The 15525-nt window shown below is 40.8% G+C and overlaps 1 protein-coding gene across 3 annotated transcripts in view; it reads left to right on the top strand.

Moving 5' to 3' along the window:
* Positions 1-809: 809 nt before the first annotated feature.
* Positions 810-15525, top strand: part of USP47 (ubiquitin specific peptidase 47) — a 103776-nt gene continuing 89060 nt past the window's right edge. Inside the window, exon 1 of one of the 3 annotated variants that reach the window (XM_079787854.1) lies at positions 810-1473. In XM_079787854.1, coding sequence (XP_079643980.1) covers positions 1435-1473 — 39 coding nt within the window. In that variant the 5' untranslated portion in view covers positions 810-1434. The remainder of the gene's footprint in view (positions 1474-15525) is intronic. The other 2 variants (XM_079787856.1, XM_079787855.1) reach the window with 2 other exon arrangements.

Here is a 15525-nt window from a genome sequence, read left to right as displayed (position 1 = left end):
GTCAATCATATCGCTTTCACTAGATATTTTTACTTAGTAACAAGGATTTTCTATCGTTAATCTAAAAATAACTCTTACAGTTACTTTATATGTTTATTTCATCTTTATCTTATTCTTTTTAAATTAAAAAAATGTTTTGTATCATACCCAACAGGACATGTATGTGACTTACATAAGTATGTAGACTTTTTTTTTTCTATTTGGTAATAGAGTGCAATCAAAAACAGTCTGGAGGAGCACAGGTAGAGGCAGTGAATGCTGTGGGTGTTAGGAACAAGGCAGGCTTATATTATTAGCTCAGCGTGCTGTCAAGTCATGGTATCCACGGGAGTCTTCCTGACGGGCACCCCACTCAGTCTTCATAAAGAAAGTTTTTTAAGAATTAAATCTGTTGGGGTGACGTTGGTTAATAAAAGGAAAGTTTTGAGGAATGAGGAGGATTTGGAAAAATACCTATTGCACAATGCTTACTGCTAGAGGAGATGCAAGTCCTCTAAAAACATTTAAAAAGAGGATCATAGGTTCAAACTGCAGCCCTGCTCCCTGAAGCCATTTCAGTCCCAGGCGTGAACCTGTTGCAGAAGGAAGTACCTTGAAAGGCTGCAGGGGAATGCAGCTGTAATGGAGGTGTGTGTGTGTGTGTGTGTGTGTGTGTGTGTGTGTGTGACACCACTGCTCTGAGGCCAGGGCTGTGGCCGCCCCTAGCGGGAGCTGGCCCCTTGTCCCTCCGGCCTGGCCGTCGGGAGGGTAGGGAGAGGGGGAAAGAAAACAGCCCTTTCTGCTTCGGGCCATGTTGCGGGCGGAGGTAGCCCGGGGCGCTTTCTCTTCCCGGCAGAAGCCGGGGGATGTGCAGAGCGGGTGAAGTTCAGGCGCCTTTCTCTCCCGCAAGGAGAGCAGTATCGGCGGCGCGATCGCGGAAGGAAAGGGCATTAGGCGCCAGGGTCTGTCTCCCCGGTGGGCAGGGAGGACTCGGAGGCCTGGTCCCTCCTCTGCCGGCAGCGGGAGTCCCGGGGTGGACGGCCCAGAATCCCTCTCCGGAGAAGCGTGGGCATGGCCGCTCCACCCATTTGGTACCCCTCGGGGCTGAGGAAGACCTGAAGTCATTACTCTCGAGCGACAGCTGCCTCATCACCTCGGGCGCCAGGCGCCGGGCTCGGAGCCCGACGGCCCGAATTCTCGCGAGAGCGGCCGCCGCCATTTTTCCATTGATAGCCGCGGGCTGGGGGAGGGGCCGACAACTACGGCGACGGCGACGGCGGCGGCAGCCGAGCGGTGGGTCGGTATCTGCGCGCTGGTGTCAGGCCCAGGCTGAGGCCTCCGCGGTGGCAGGAGCGCGGGCGGTGGAGAGGATGCCTGCCGCCGCCGTTCTCTCCTGAGCCGCCGCACCTCCCCACTCCCCCGGCAGGGCGGAGAGGAGCGGCCGGAGTCTGAGCGATGGTGCCCGGAGAGGAGAACCAACTGGTCCCGAAAGAGGTGAGGGGCCAGCGGAGGAGGCTAGGCCCGAGGCCTGCGGCCGCTGGAGGGAGCGCAGGCCCGGGCGAGGGGCGGGCTGCGGGCCCAGCCTCGGTGCAAGGCCCAGCTCGTGTGCGGGCCCGGGTGTGGGGCCAGGAGGAGGGGTGGGGTGGTGGCGGGGAGGCGGGGGAGGGTGGGGGGCCTGGTAGGGGCGGCGAACAGTTGGGAGACCCGACTGGATCCCGGGGGCCGAGGAAGTAGAGACCTCCCCCCACCTCGGGGTGTGGGGCTGGACAAATAAAGGAGCGAACTGGAAGGAATCAGGTCCCGCTTTGGGGGAGAAGGTGGCCTTTTAAGTACTTATTGAACCTGTCGAGCCAAGATCGGTCATTTCAAAGGGAAAAAAAAAATAATTCTGGAACAGTTCTTGATGGGCCCGCCGGGGTGACGGCGTTTCTGGTTTTGACAGTGGCGGTGGGTAACTTTCAGGGCTTGTGAAATCGACACCCGACTTGAGATCGGTGGGAGGGCAGAGTTAACTGCAGACTTTTATGAACTGCTGTTTCTTGGCGGTGCGATTGGCCCGTCTGCGCGGGGCCTAAGGAAGATCCTGGCCAAGGAGTAAAAGTGACTTCACGTGAAGGTGTAAGAGGTCGCTTAACGTTACCATATGGAGAGCCGAACTACTGTTTGCTAAGTTGGGTGTGGATGCCAGTTTGGGTGACTTCTTAAATTCTTAAAAGCGGGTGATATGAGAAGCCTCGAGTTCTTGGGCTTCTCTTGAATAGGAGAAAATTAATGCACTGGCTAGGGAATTTCATCATATGACTAGTATCTCTGTTGGCTTTATACATATTTTCAGCATGTACAAAGGTGTGTTTTTAACTGGTTAAAACTTCAGCCTACAGCTTTGGATGTTTATCTCTCATATACTTACATAGAGGCAGGTGTCTGCTGAAATTAGCTCCGCAGTAGGATCTTGGTATTTATGAGTAACGTTCATTTAAATTTTTTTTTTTTGCCTTATTTAGTTGCTTTGTAGCAATTTGTTGCCACTAAAGCAGGCCCTGGCGATGTTGAAATTATGTATCTATGGCAAATAGTTTTCCTAATTTTGTGACCATTAGAAAATATAATATAGGTGGAACTCTGCTTTAAGAAAAGCCAACATTAGATTTATTTCCCTAATAATGTGATGTATAGGAAACATGAAAACTGATACTGTAATGCATTTTTTTCCCTTTTGGATTTTAAGGTAAAAAAATGTCTCTCCTTTAAGACTAACTCCCTTACTAACTGAGGCTTCAAGCTCACTCCAACTTTTTTTCTACTTTTTCTGGACCATATGCCTTTATTTTCTGTTCCCTACACTCATCTTCAGTCTTTTCTTTTACCCTGGCTCATCTTATGATTTCTGGAAGCATGCACAGTACTCTCAGATCTTAAGACCATCACTTGAACTCCTTGCCTTTTTTTAAGCTAGCTAATTAGTTCTTTTTTTAATGGCCATATTCCTTGAATTTTTCTTGCTTGCTTCTATTCATTTATTTATTTTTTGCATTTGATACTTAAAAAGAATACATTCCTTGATTTTAGTAAAACTGTACTTTTCTGGTCTCTTTTTTTCTACCTGTTTGTCCTGTCTGCCCACTCATTTAGTCAATGCCTTTCTCTTCTATTCTGTGTCCTCAATTATCACTTTTGTCTGGTGTTTGTCATCTCCTCTCTGGTCCTTTTTAAGTAGGAGTAGAACCATACAGTGCTAAAGCTGAGAGAGCACAGTGATCCTCCAGTAACTTACACCCCTTCACTTTACAGATGAGAAAATTAGTGCCAGAGGATTGAGACTGACTTGTTCAGGGTCACATAATGAGTAAATGACAGAAGTAGGGCTAGAACAGACAATCCCTTTGATTATACTCTATTTTACAGGTCCCACCAAGTATCAAAGAGGCTCTATAAGAATAGTTTGTAACTCTCTTAAATACAGTTACTATGTGAAAATAACAAAATTTAGAAATTTCTTTCTTCTGTTCTAATGGCGAATTAGAGAATTCTTGTTGTTATTAGTTTTTTTGAGGACCTTTGTATAGAGAACCTCTGACCCCTACTAGATTTAGATTTTGGTTAAGTGTGTGCATTCATGCATGTTGAATGAGTAATATATTATTCTGGTCCCTGAAGCTCAAGGACAAATGTACCTAAGAGGGTTGCTGAAGAAGACAGCTTAGTGCAGTACAGGGCTTGACAAACTGTAGCCCATGGGCCAAATCCAGCCCACAGTCTGTTTTTGTATGGCCCCTGCGTTAAGAATGATTCTTACATTTTCAAATTGTTGAAAAAAATCAAAAGAATACTCTGTGACATATGGAAATACATGAAATTCAAATTTTAGTATAGTAATTCAGTTTTGTTTTATTTTTGGAATGTAGCCATGATTATCTCTCCCGCCCCCTTCGAATCCCCCATCCCCGCAATGTACTAGTATTTACCATTGTCTATGGCTACAACAGAGTCCAATAGTTGCTACAGTTGCTGTATGCAGGATAAATTTGAAACTACTTAGCTTCATATTCAAGGCCTAGTACAGTTTGATTCTGGCCACAACCTGCCCTTTCAGCTTAGCTCTTCTCCCATGAAACAAGTTTTTAATGCAGCCAAACAGGTTTCTAACTTGCTTTTCATTTCTATCTCTGCTATTCTCTCTTTCCTACTTCTCTCTATCTGTTCAGAACTTTCAAACACATTTTTCCTCCCACAAGTTACCTCATATCTTTATTCTAAAAAGCGCTTTCTGAACACTTTAACCTTAGGGGTTTCTCCTTCTTAGAAGACCTTTGTATGTGAATAGAATTCATTTGGCAATGAACAAATAATGCTTTGTGATGTCTGTTATGGTCTCATACTGTAATATACATTTTATATATTATGCATTTCTTGGCAGCAGAGATCTTTGTATGTTTCTCTCTGTTGTCTTGTATTTATTATAGGTCTAGGACAGTGTCCTTCCTGGAGCAGGTATTGAGTAATATTCATTGATGTGGTTACAGAGTTGTATGGAAACTTAAAATTCTAATTGATTACCCCTGCTTGGATGTTTTCCACAGAGTCCTTGGCAAGCTGTTTTCCAGCCCTTGCTTGAATACCTTCAGGACTAATCTCTCACAATATCTTTGGCTTAGAAAAAATCTATTAAGTTTTTGAGTTGAGAGAAGTCTTGATCTCTGTTGTGGCCATCTTTTGATAGTTGCCGCTGGACAAGAGATAAATCTTGAATCATTTTTCATTGGATGCCTTTTTCTCATTGCTGAAGGTGGAGGATGAGAGCAGGAGGGCAAACCTTCTCTGTTCTACAGACAGTCTGAGCATCTCAGTTCTTGAACTGTTTCTCAGTTGCTCTCTTTTAGACATAGTCAGTGTTTTTAGTATTCCTCCTAAATTATTGTGCACAGAGAAGAGCAAAGAGTGTGGTCTGTTCATTGTGGTTAACAATAAAGCTTTTCACCTCATTTTTTCACTCTACTATATGTCTTTGAATTATTGTATATTGACACAGGCTTTGAGATCTCTTGCTTTTAATATCTTCACAATTTGTATTTATTGCTTTGTTGTTTTTATTCTGTTTCCTTATATGAATTTATGACATTAATATTTATTGAGTATTCATTGTGCATATTATTGTACTTTGCCATATAGGGAACATTTAGAAGAAATACAAAAAATTCATTCTTCCCTCAAGTATCTTTTTTTTGTTGTTGTTGTTGTTAATCCTCACCCAAGGATATTTTTCCATTGATTTTTAGAGAGAGTGGAAGGGAGGGAGAGAGACACATCCATTGGTTGCCTCTCGGAAACTTGATGGGCCTACCCTCTATCCACTGATCCAAACCAAGCCAGGGCGCTCAAGTATCTTATAGTATAACTAGAGGACCGATACACAAAATTTGTGCAAGGGTAGGCCTCGCAGCCCAGGCTCCCTCGTGGCCCCTGCTGCCTCATGGCCCCCTACCTGCACCTGCCTTGGCCTGGCGCTGCCCGTGTCCACCGCTACACCCCCCCACCCCCACCCCGTTTCCTGGAGCCCCTCCCCCCCCCCCCCCATTGATTGCCCCTGGCCGATGGCCTGGGCCTCCCTCTGTGGGCGATGGCCTGGCCCCCGACCAATCACATCACACCTGCCTTGGCTGGCCTGGCGCCAGTGGGTGTCATAGCGTGGTTGTCCTGACAGTTGTTCCACTGTTCAGTCGTTCAGTTGATTTGCATATTACGCTTTCATTATTATAGATTAGGGATAGGGTGCATATTTACTAATGCTTTTAAAATAATACTTTTCACTGCAACACTTAAAGTGGTGTCCCAGGAGTATATAAATGTAGAGAAGATGGAAAAATGAAAGAAAAAAAATGCAGTTCCATATCTCAGTGTTGCTTTTTCTGCTTCTCTTTTCCATGCAATAAACATTACTTCCACCTGGAACTAATGATAATGGTAGTAATAACCAATATTTATTAAGCATTTATTATATAGCAGATACTATTGTATGTGCGTTGTATGTATTAAACCATTTGAGCTTCACAGCAACCTCACAACTATATATGGGCCATTGATATTGAGAGCCCCCCAAAATCATTGAAACAACTTGTTTTTCATCTCTGTTGTGTGGTTTTGTTTTTATAAAATCATCAATATCTATTCTTGAGCATGTCAAATAAATGTTATTTTAATATTATTTCTCCTAATTAAATTACTTGAGAAAATGGACTGCAGTAGTCGTTTTTGGTGGTTCTTTTAAAATTAGTATTTTTTCTAAAATTTGGGGTATTGATTCTCCTTTACAGTAAAAGGCAAGTATGTCAGGTAACACTAATTAGTGATTTACATAAATTGAAGCATTTAACATAAGTCATTAGTATTTCACTTATCATTGGAAATACTTATTTAATAAAGTGAACAAAACTGAATGCAGAGTTGTATATGATTCCAATTTTGTCATGGAAAAAATAAACTCTTTAGGGTTATGCATTGAAAAACAGAAGGAATACTCTGAAATATTAACAATTGCTGTTTCTGGATTATTGGGCTATATATATTTTAACAGAGAGCCATGTACATTACTAAAAAAAGAAATTTAGATGATCTGATTTAGTTTGTGAGGTATTTATATAGAGTTATTTATATAGAAATGTATTGCTTAGTGTGGGTAATATCAATCTCACCTATCTTTTCTCCCTTACTCACATCCTCCTCCAACATAATTCCTTCTTTGTATTCTCTTATTCATTTAGTGTCATCACCATCTATTTATTTGCTTACATTCGGAGCATTTTTTTGACTCCTCCTTTTTTCTTTTTCTCCCATATACTGTAGGTGGCTCATCACTTGTTAAATATCTCTTGTACCCTTATCTTTCTATTTATGGCTCTGAGTCCCTCTCTTTTCTCACTCAAATGTAGCTCTTGTAATGGTCTCTCGGCTTCTAAGCTCTTCTCTTTCCTACCCATCCTTCTCACAACTGCCAGAATTATTTTCTAAAACAGATGACATTAGGATTTACCTGCTTTACAGTTTACTAGAAGCCCGTTGCACGAAGTTTCGTGCAATAGACTTTCCTTCACCTGGCTGCCAGCACCAGTTTTCTGCCAGCACCAGTTTTCGGGAGGCGCTCCGATGGGGGGTGGTGGCCAGAGGAAAACTGGTGCTGGCGGAAAACTGGTGCCGGAAAACTGGTGCCGGCAGCCACGCAATCGGCCACTGGCGTCTTCCGCCGCCACCTGCGGGGCCCCATGGGTCCTCCTGCAGCGCCAGCCTTTCAGGCCTGCGGGAGGAGTGGGGAACGGGGACTCGCGAGTCCCCGTCCCCCGCTCCTGCCAGCCAATCGGCCACCCTGAGTCCCGCCCCCCGCGCCTCCAGCCGGCCCAATCGTGGGCGTAGCGGAGTGATGCAATTTGCATATTGCCTTTTTATTATGTAGGATAATTAGCACCCTCTATTGGAAATTGAATAATGGGTGCTATTTATACACACTACTATGTGCCAGACACTATACTAAACAATTACACATAGTATCTCATTTAATTTCTATAACAGCCTTTTAAGACAGCTACTTTTCATTATTTATTTTGTGGATAAAGACAGTAAGGCTTAGAGAGGTTAAGTAACTTGCTTGAAGTTGTATAGTTGTTTAATTTTAAGTTCATGTGGCCTTAACCAGTTGGAAAGTCTATATTCTAGTCTCAATTGATTTTTTAAATTTAATTTTTATCAAAGTTATACATGTGCACATTTAAAAGTTGAAAAGCTCTGCAGGACTAAACAAAAACTATAATTCTCTGCACAATCTTTTCCCCCTCTATTTCAGGCTCTCCAGAAGCAACTACGTTCAACTCATTCTTTTGATATTTAGCTCCATATCTTAAAATAGCACACTAATAGTTTTCTTTCTTGATTTTTCATTTTAAGGGACTATTTACTGACTTCCCACAGAGGAAGAAATGGTTTACCACAATCCCCACCCACACAAAGACACACTTCTCAACCCTCCCAATATTGTCATATTCAAATTGTTTGGATACATCAGTACTCACAGTTTATATCAATGAGACTTTCAACTACTCACAGTTGAGCCATGTAGTTTACTGTGATTGTTTTCCCTGAGTTAATATTTTTTATAAATTTGCTTTTGTTTAGTTTTTTAGATATTTATTAATTTAGCCAAGTGGCTCTCAACTGGGAGCAATGTAGAGGACACTTGGCAATGTTAGGTAGGTGGAGCGAGGGCAGGGAGTGTGCTACTGATAATCTAGTGAGCAGAAGCCAGCCATGCTGCCAAATTTCATTCTGTACAGGACAGCCCCCCACAACTAAGAATTATGTGCCCCAAAATGTCATTAGTGTTACGGTTGAGAAATCCTGGTTTAATCCTAACTCTCTTCTCAAGTGTATAAAATTTCGTACCTACCAGTTTTTGTTTGAATTTCCTTGAATTCCTGCTGTTGCCTCTACTGTCATCTTATCTTCTCAGGTCTCTCTTGTTTTGGAGCTCCTGGTTCTATATCTGATGTCTTCATCTTTTTTGCTTACCTTCTCATTTTTTGAAGGACCACTTTCAATAGCTTTCTGGATGGGATATAATTTTTTCAAGACTTCATATGTCTGAAAATGTTGTTTCTATCCCCTTGCTTTATAAAGTATTTGGCTGGGCAGAGAATTCTTCATCAGAAATAATTTTCTCTTAGAATTTTGAAAACATTGGTTCATTGTCTTTTTTTTTTTCTTCAGTGTTGCAGTTGGGATATCAGATGTCTAAAAATTCTTTTTCACTAAACTTTTTTTTTCTGGGAGCTTGGATAATCTTTTTACTTAGAGTTATGAAATTTCTGTAGTATGTGTCTTGGAATAGATCTGTTTTTAATCCACTTCTGCTGGGTTCAGGGTAATATTATCCAATCTTGAATGTATGTCATCAGTTCCGAGAAATTTCCTTAAGTAATTTTTTTCCCCTTCGTTTTCTGTGCTCTCTCTTGAATCCCTGTTGTTTAGGTGTTAGGCTTACTGAGTGGTTTCTCTAATTTTGTCTATTTTCATCTATTTTCCATTTTTCTCTTCTTTTTTCCTGTTTTCTAGGAAATTGTTCTAAACTTTATCTTCCAGTTCTACTAATGTTTTATTTCTGCTATCAAGTTTAATTTTCAAGCACTATTTTTTTTTTTCTGGAAAGAGTTTTAAATTATATCCTATTTTTGTTTTATGGTGCAATGTCTTTCTCTTTCTTAGGAAATTATTGGTAGTTTTCTTTTCTGCATAGTCTCTCTTTTCTCCAAATTTCCTTCTGTTCTATTGCTTTGAGCTTTGTCTTTCTATTGGGGGCTTTCCTTAGATGTTTGGTGATCCTTGGAAGTCAATACTTATTTAAGAGCAGTACCTTAAAAAGCTGAATGGACACAGACAACAGTATAGTGGTTACCAGAGTGAAGGGGGGGGGGGTAATATAGGTAAAGGGGGTCAAATATATGGTGATGGAAGAAGATTTGACTTTGGGTGCTGGGCACACAATGCAATATACAGGTGGTATACCATAGAATTGTACACTTGAAACCTATATAATCTTATTAACCAACTAGAGGCTCGATGCATGAATTCATGCACGGGTGAGGTCCAGCTGGCCTGCCCCAATTGGGGCTGATTGGGCTGGGCCGGCCGGAGGGAGGAGAAGCGGGAGGTTGGCCAGATAGCCTGCCCCCAATTGGGGTGGGGAGTGGGCAACCAGGGATGGGGTCGGCCGTGGGGAGCAGCTGTGGGCGGTTGGTTGGCTGGCTGGCCTCGCCCCCTGGTCGAACTCCCAGTCAAACTCCTGGTTGAGGGGACAATTTGCGTATTAGGCTTTTATTATATAGGATGTCACCCCAAAAAATTTAATTGAAATTAAAAGAAAGCTGAATGGAAGTTCTGCCAGTAGGTGATTATGGTTTCCCCTGTAGGTTGATATGTCTGGATAATTTCCTTGCAGACTCCCAGTGACATATCTTTTCTCTTGTGCTGGATTGGTTTCGCAGAAAAGGTGTTTGATCTTTTGCCCAAAGGGAAAAAGCTTGGGATCTGAATAGGAAAAGGGTATGTGGGTTTCATCATAAAGTATGCAAGTACACTTTTAATTAATTTCCCCAGTATTCAGTATAGCCCTCCTTAAATTCAGTTGAACCTGGTGTCCTCTAGTCCAGAGATACCCTGTTTTATGCTCTCCGGAGATTGCTCAGTCTTTTGCCAGGGTGGGTGGGTCAAAAAGTAGAAGAGAGGATCTGGGGTTATTTTAAGCAGACTTCAGTCTGTTCTGATTTGAACTCCACCCTTATACCAGCATATCTGAAACTGTCATTTTTGAGCCGTTTAGGTTATTTTTAATTTTTTTATGGAAGAGTTGCAAGAAGAATACAGCATTCCCATATACCCTTCACTAAGCTGGTTCTTCTGTTATAACATCTTATGAAAAGTAAGAGATTAACCTTACTATAATACTATTAACTATACTACAAAATTTATTCAGATTTTATTAGTTCTTCACTAATTTGTTGTTGTTCCAAGATCCAAATTCAGGATCCCACATTGAATTTAGTTGTCAAATCAGGTTAGTTTCCTTTTATCTGTGATCATTTCTTAGTGTGTTTTTTTTTTTTTTCCCCTTTCATGACCTTGACACTTTTGCACAATACTGGTCAGTTATTATGTAGAATGACCCTCATTTTGTATTTGTCTGGTGTGTATTCATGATTAGAGTGAGGTTATGAATTAAAGAGGGGGATATCATAGACGTGTCCTTCTCAGTACACCATTCGGAGATGGTGGGGAGACATGATGCTGGTATGTACTACTGGGGATGTTAACCTTGATCACTTGGTTAATTAAGGTGGTGTCTGCTAGATTTCTCCATTGTAAAGTTACTGTTTTCCTCTTTACTAAATACTTTGAGACCATGCAGATATCCTGTTTCTGCTTAAATTTATGTTCATTAATTTTAGCATCCTTATTACTGTTATATTCTAGTAGTGATTTTTATTTCCCTCATTATTTCTACAATAATTAATTGGAATTCTGTGAGGAAGAGTTGTCCTTTCTCCCCCGTTTATTATTTATATCAGTATAGACTTAACAGATACTCATTTTATTCTTTGGATTGTAACACAATACTGTTGTTATTATTTTTATTTTTCTCAAACTGTTCCAATCTTGACCAAGGGGAGCTCTTTCTGATTGGCATCTGTGGTCATTCTTTCTTTTTGAGCACTCCTTACAAGTGTTACCAAATAATGCTTCAGCCCATCTTTTATTTTCCCTGCCTCAACCCTGGAACCAACCACATTTCCAAGGATTTTAGTGGTATTTTGGTATAAATGTAAATGTGATATAAACCAGGTGTCTTTGGTTTTCCTCTAGGCTAGTAATGTAGGATTCAGCTTTCTCAGGTGTAATAGTCATTATCACCTTTCCAGCTTCTAAAATTGTTTCTGGTTTATGATCTTTTAAAGAATTTCTTTACTCTTGTTTCAGAGATATTTGGAGAAGTTTCAGAGCTAAATGCTTGTATTCAATCTATCCTCTTTAACCAGAAATTCCTAACTTAATGTTTTGATGTCCTGCCCCAAGCTAATTTTGTTTTAGATACATTTGACTGCATTAGTTACTGTTCCCAAATGTGTTATATGCCTTCATTTGTCACTGCTGCTCCCTTGCCCTGTGTGAATAATAGGAATTTGTTTTTATTATCCAATTTTTAAACAGGTGAACTTTGATTTTACATGAGAACTACTATTTAAGTACTTAAGTACATTCTTAGGATTCTTGCCTCTTTTTTATTTTCCACTTTTTGGATTAGTCACATGAATTTTTTTGTATCTTAGTGCCCAGATACTGTAATTTTTTTGCCAAAATGGAGGGGAGAGGGTTAGTACATTTCTAAAATACTAGTGTACCATCGTAACCCAAATTGGAAAAAAAAGATTATGTCAAAAAAATAGGGGGTTGTGAAAATATAGCATTAAATGTAGATTTAAATACCTATTTAAATTAAGGTTCTAGAAGATAACTACTTTTAAAACTGATTCATTGGTATTAAGGACCTTCTTCAGTTCAGGCAACATGTTTAGGTGTCATGAAATGAGGAGGCATGTTCTTCTGTGAGATTTATTACACATTTTTTTTCACTTTTTTTTTTATTAAGGTATTATATGTGTACATATCTTACCATTGTCTTCCCCACCCCACACCCATACATGCCCTCACCCTCCAGAGTTTTGTGTCCATTGGTTATGCTTATATGCATGCATACAAGTCCTTCGGTTGATCTCTTATCTCCCCCACCTCTCCTTAACCTTCCCCCTATAATTTGACAGTCTGTTTGATGCTTTACTGTCTCTGTATCTATATTTTTGTTCATCAGTTTATAATGTTCTTTATTATCCATAAATGAGTGAGATCATGTGGTATTTTTCTTTCATTGACTGGCTTATTTCACTTAGCATAATGTTATACTTTCAGGGATCATTTCTATAGTTCGTTACACATATTTTAAAGTGTTTTGCCCAGGTATTGCTGGCTTAATATTTAGTTTTATACGAATATTCTGCATTGTTAAAAAGCCTTTGGCAAAATGATTGTGTTTGGCAGTGATGGCAAATGATTGCAAAATGATGTGATCTTTTACATCAAGATTCTTAAAGACCACATATATTTTTGAACTTATTTTCATTGGTGTAGTATGAGTAAACAGATATCTGCTCTCCGCTCTACTGCATACTTCCATTTACTTTGTTTGTAGGTGTGGGAGCAATAATAATTGCCCTATTTTTTTGTTTAATGGAGCTAAGCTGAACCAGGCATATTTAAAGTAACCATGGATATGAATATTTTCATTTACGTAAAACTGTTGCTACAACCCATTTTTGAGAGAGTACTGTTTTTATGAAAATGACTAAGATAAATGTATTGAATTTTGATGATTTTTAAAAACCATACTCTTAAAAATTCTGTCTAACCAGCAAAATCCAGCCTCTCTTACTTTTACAAGAAACCTTTCCTGATGCTCCTCTTTCAACCTGATTACATTTTCCTAGCCTTGAAATATCATATCACTGTAGTTTTCAGCATTTAAAAAATTATACCCCTTTATTATAAGTTACTTGTTACTTACGTTAATGCCTTTATTAGATAAGAAGCTATTAAAAGTCAGGACAGCTAGTGTACCTGGGTTCAAATACCAGTTTTGTGACCTTGGGCAAGTTACATAACTTCTCAGTACCTTAGTTAAATGAGATACTAGTAACTACCTCCTAGGATTGTTGGGAACATTAAATGAGTTAATACATATAAAGTGTCTTCCACATAATAAGCACTCTATACATGTTAGCTCCTCATTACTTTGACTACCTTCATTACTGTTATTACCTTTGTGGGGCTTCAGAACGAGTCACCCCAAGATGTGCCTCTGTGATATGAGAATTGTTTTGAGCTAATGGCAACTTTAGCTGCAGGCTCAAAAGAAACTTCTGCCCCTCCCTTAACTACCTAGAAGAACTTGAATTAGGGCCCTTGCCCATAATAAGGGATTATCAGAAATAACCTCTTAGGACCTATCTGTAGGATAGGGCAAACTACTAATTACTGAACATGTGCTCTCCCTGCAACTACCTTCTGAAAGAAACCTCAAGATGCTTTACCTCATTCCTAGATCAGAATGTGATATATACCCATTTTCCCTTTCTGTCTTTGAACCTGTTATACATGTGGTCTCTGAGTCTCTCATTGACGTGGGGTTCCCATACATATATATCTATGTATTAAATTTTCTCTTTTCTCTTGCTAATCTGTTTCGTGTCTATTTGATTATTAGACCAGCCAAAAGAACCTAAGGAAAATTTCTTCTTGTCTCACACCTTTATTCTATATTTTTCCTAGAGAAGAGCGCAGTGTGCTCTACATTGTTGTCCAATAAATACTTATTGTTTAATGAAAATGAAGTCATAATGAGACATTTGTAATTAACCTAGTTATGAATAACAGGAAAGGAGCAAAGGGAAGGCCAAATATTATAGGATGTCATTTGGGCAGGTTTGTTAGGAAGCTGCAGCTTTACACTCCCTAGGGAGCCACCGGTCCATTCCCCCACAGATTGCTGGGGGAAGGAACAGGACAGGAGAGAGAATAGACACATGCCCAGTAAAGATGGGGTGACATAGGGAAATTTCTTGCTATCAGTCACACCTAAGAACAGAGGTCATTAGCCAGATTGGACATGGCTACTGCAAGCACAGGGAGATTTGGGATACTTATTCCCTGAACAAAGAAGTTCGCTCTCTTGGCTCTTGGCGTGTTGCACTTACTCCAGGCTTGCAGGGCTCTCTCGTGGACCCGGCCATGTGGACCCCCACATACCATGGACTAATGGACTACAACTAGCCTGATGCTGCAACATGGAATGTAAACTCTGGACACTGGCTTTGCTTTTAGCTTTACTGAATCCCCAGCTGCCCTTCCAGGACACTTCTGAACACAGACATGCAATTCCACTCAAATAAAAATCTTTCATCCTCACGTGCAAGTCTCAGAAAATTCTTTTTCTTAAAATATTGTAAGGACTTACCCCTAACACTCAGTGGGGTAGATAATATCCCAACTTCCTGATAATAATTTTTTAGTTATTAAATACTAGAGGTCCATTGCACAAAGATTCGTGCAATAGGCTTCCTTCCCCTGGCTGCCGGCACTGGTTTTCCTCCAGCACCTGGGACCCAGGCCTTCGCTCTGGCTGCAGTGGAGAAGCCAAGCCTCGAGGCTTCTCCGCTCCAGCCACAGTGGAGAAGCCAAGCCTCTTCAGTCTTCAGTCGTCTTCAGTCTTTAGTCTTCAGTCTTCAGTCTTCGGTTGGGCTGGAGCCTTCAGTCTTCCCTCTGTGCCTGCGTATACAAATTAACCCACCAACTTTGTTGGGTTAATTTGCATACTCACTCCTGATTGGCTGGTGGGCGTTGTGGAGGCACGGTCAATTTAGCATATTTCTCTTTTATTAGTGTAGATGCTACTTGAAGTTACAGTTCTGATTATGACCTTTCAACTAAATATTCTTATGTGCATAGCACAAATCCTAAACAGTTGCCTTAATTTAGGGGATTCTGTGAGAAAGTAACATTTAACTAGGTCCCAAAGATGACTTGATTGCCATGTAAAGAAGGAGGTCAGTCCTGGCCAGATGGTTCATTTGGTTGGAGTGTCCATTCCCTGTCAGGGCACATATCTGGGTTGCAGGTTTGATCCACGGACGGGGCACTTATGGGAGGCAACCAATGGATGTCTTAATGTTTCTCTCTCTCTCTCTCTCTCATCAATAAACATATCTTTGAGTGAGGATAAAAAAAAAGGTCAGAGTTTTAGTTAGAAGGAAACACAAAATTGGTAATGCATTTTAAGAAGAAGCAAAAGCCGAAACCGGTTTGGCTCAGTGGATAGAGCGTCGGCCTGCGGACTCAAGGGTCCCAGGTTCGATTCCGGTCAAGGGCATGTACCTTGGTTGTGCAAGAGGCAGCTGATCG

This window comes from Cnephaeus nilssonii, assembly GCF_951640355.1.
Source record: "Cnephaeus nilssonii genome assembly, chromosome: 13".
Taxonomy (NCBI): domain Eukaryota; kingdom Metazoa; phylum Chordata; class Mammalia; order Chiroptera; family Vespertilionidae; genus Cnephaeus; species Cnephaeus nilssonii.
Note: the sequence above shows the minus strand (reverse complement) of the source record. Positions and strands in the feature narration are given on the sequence as shown.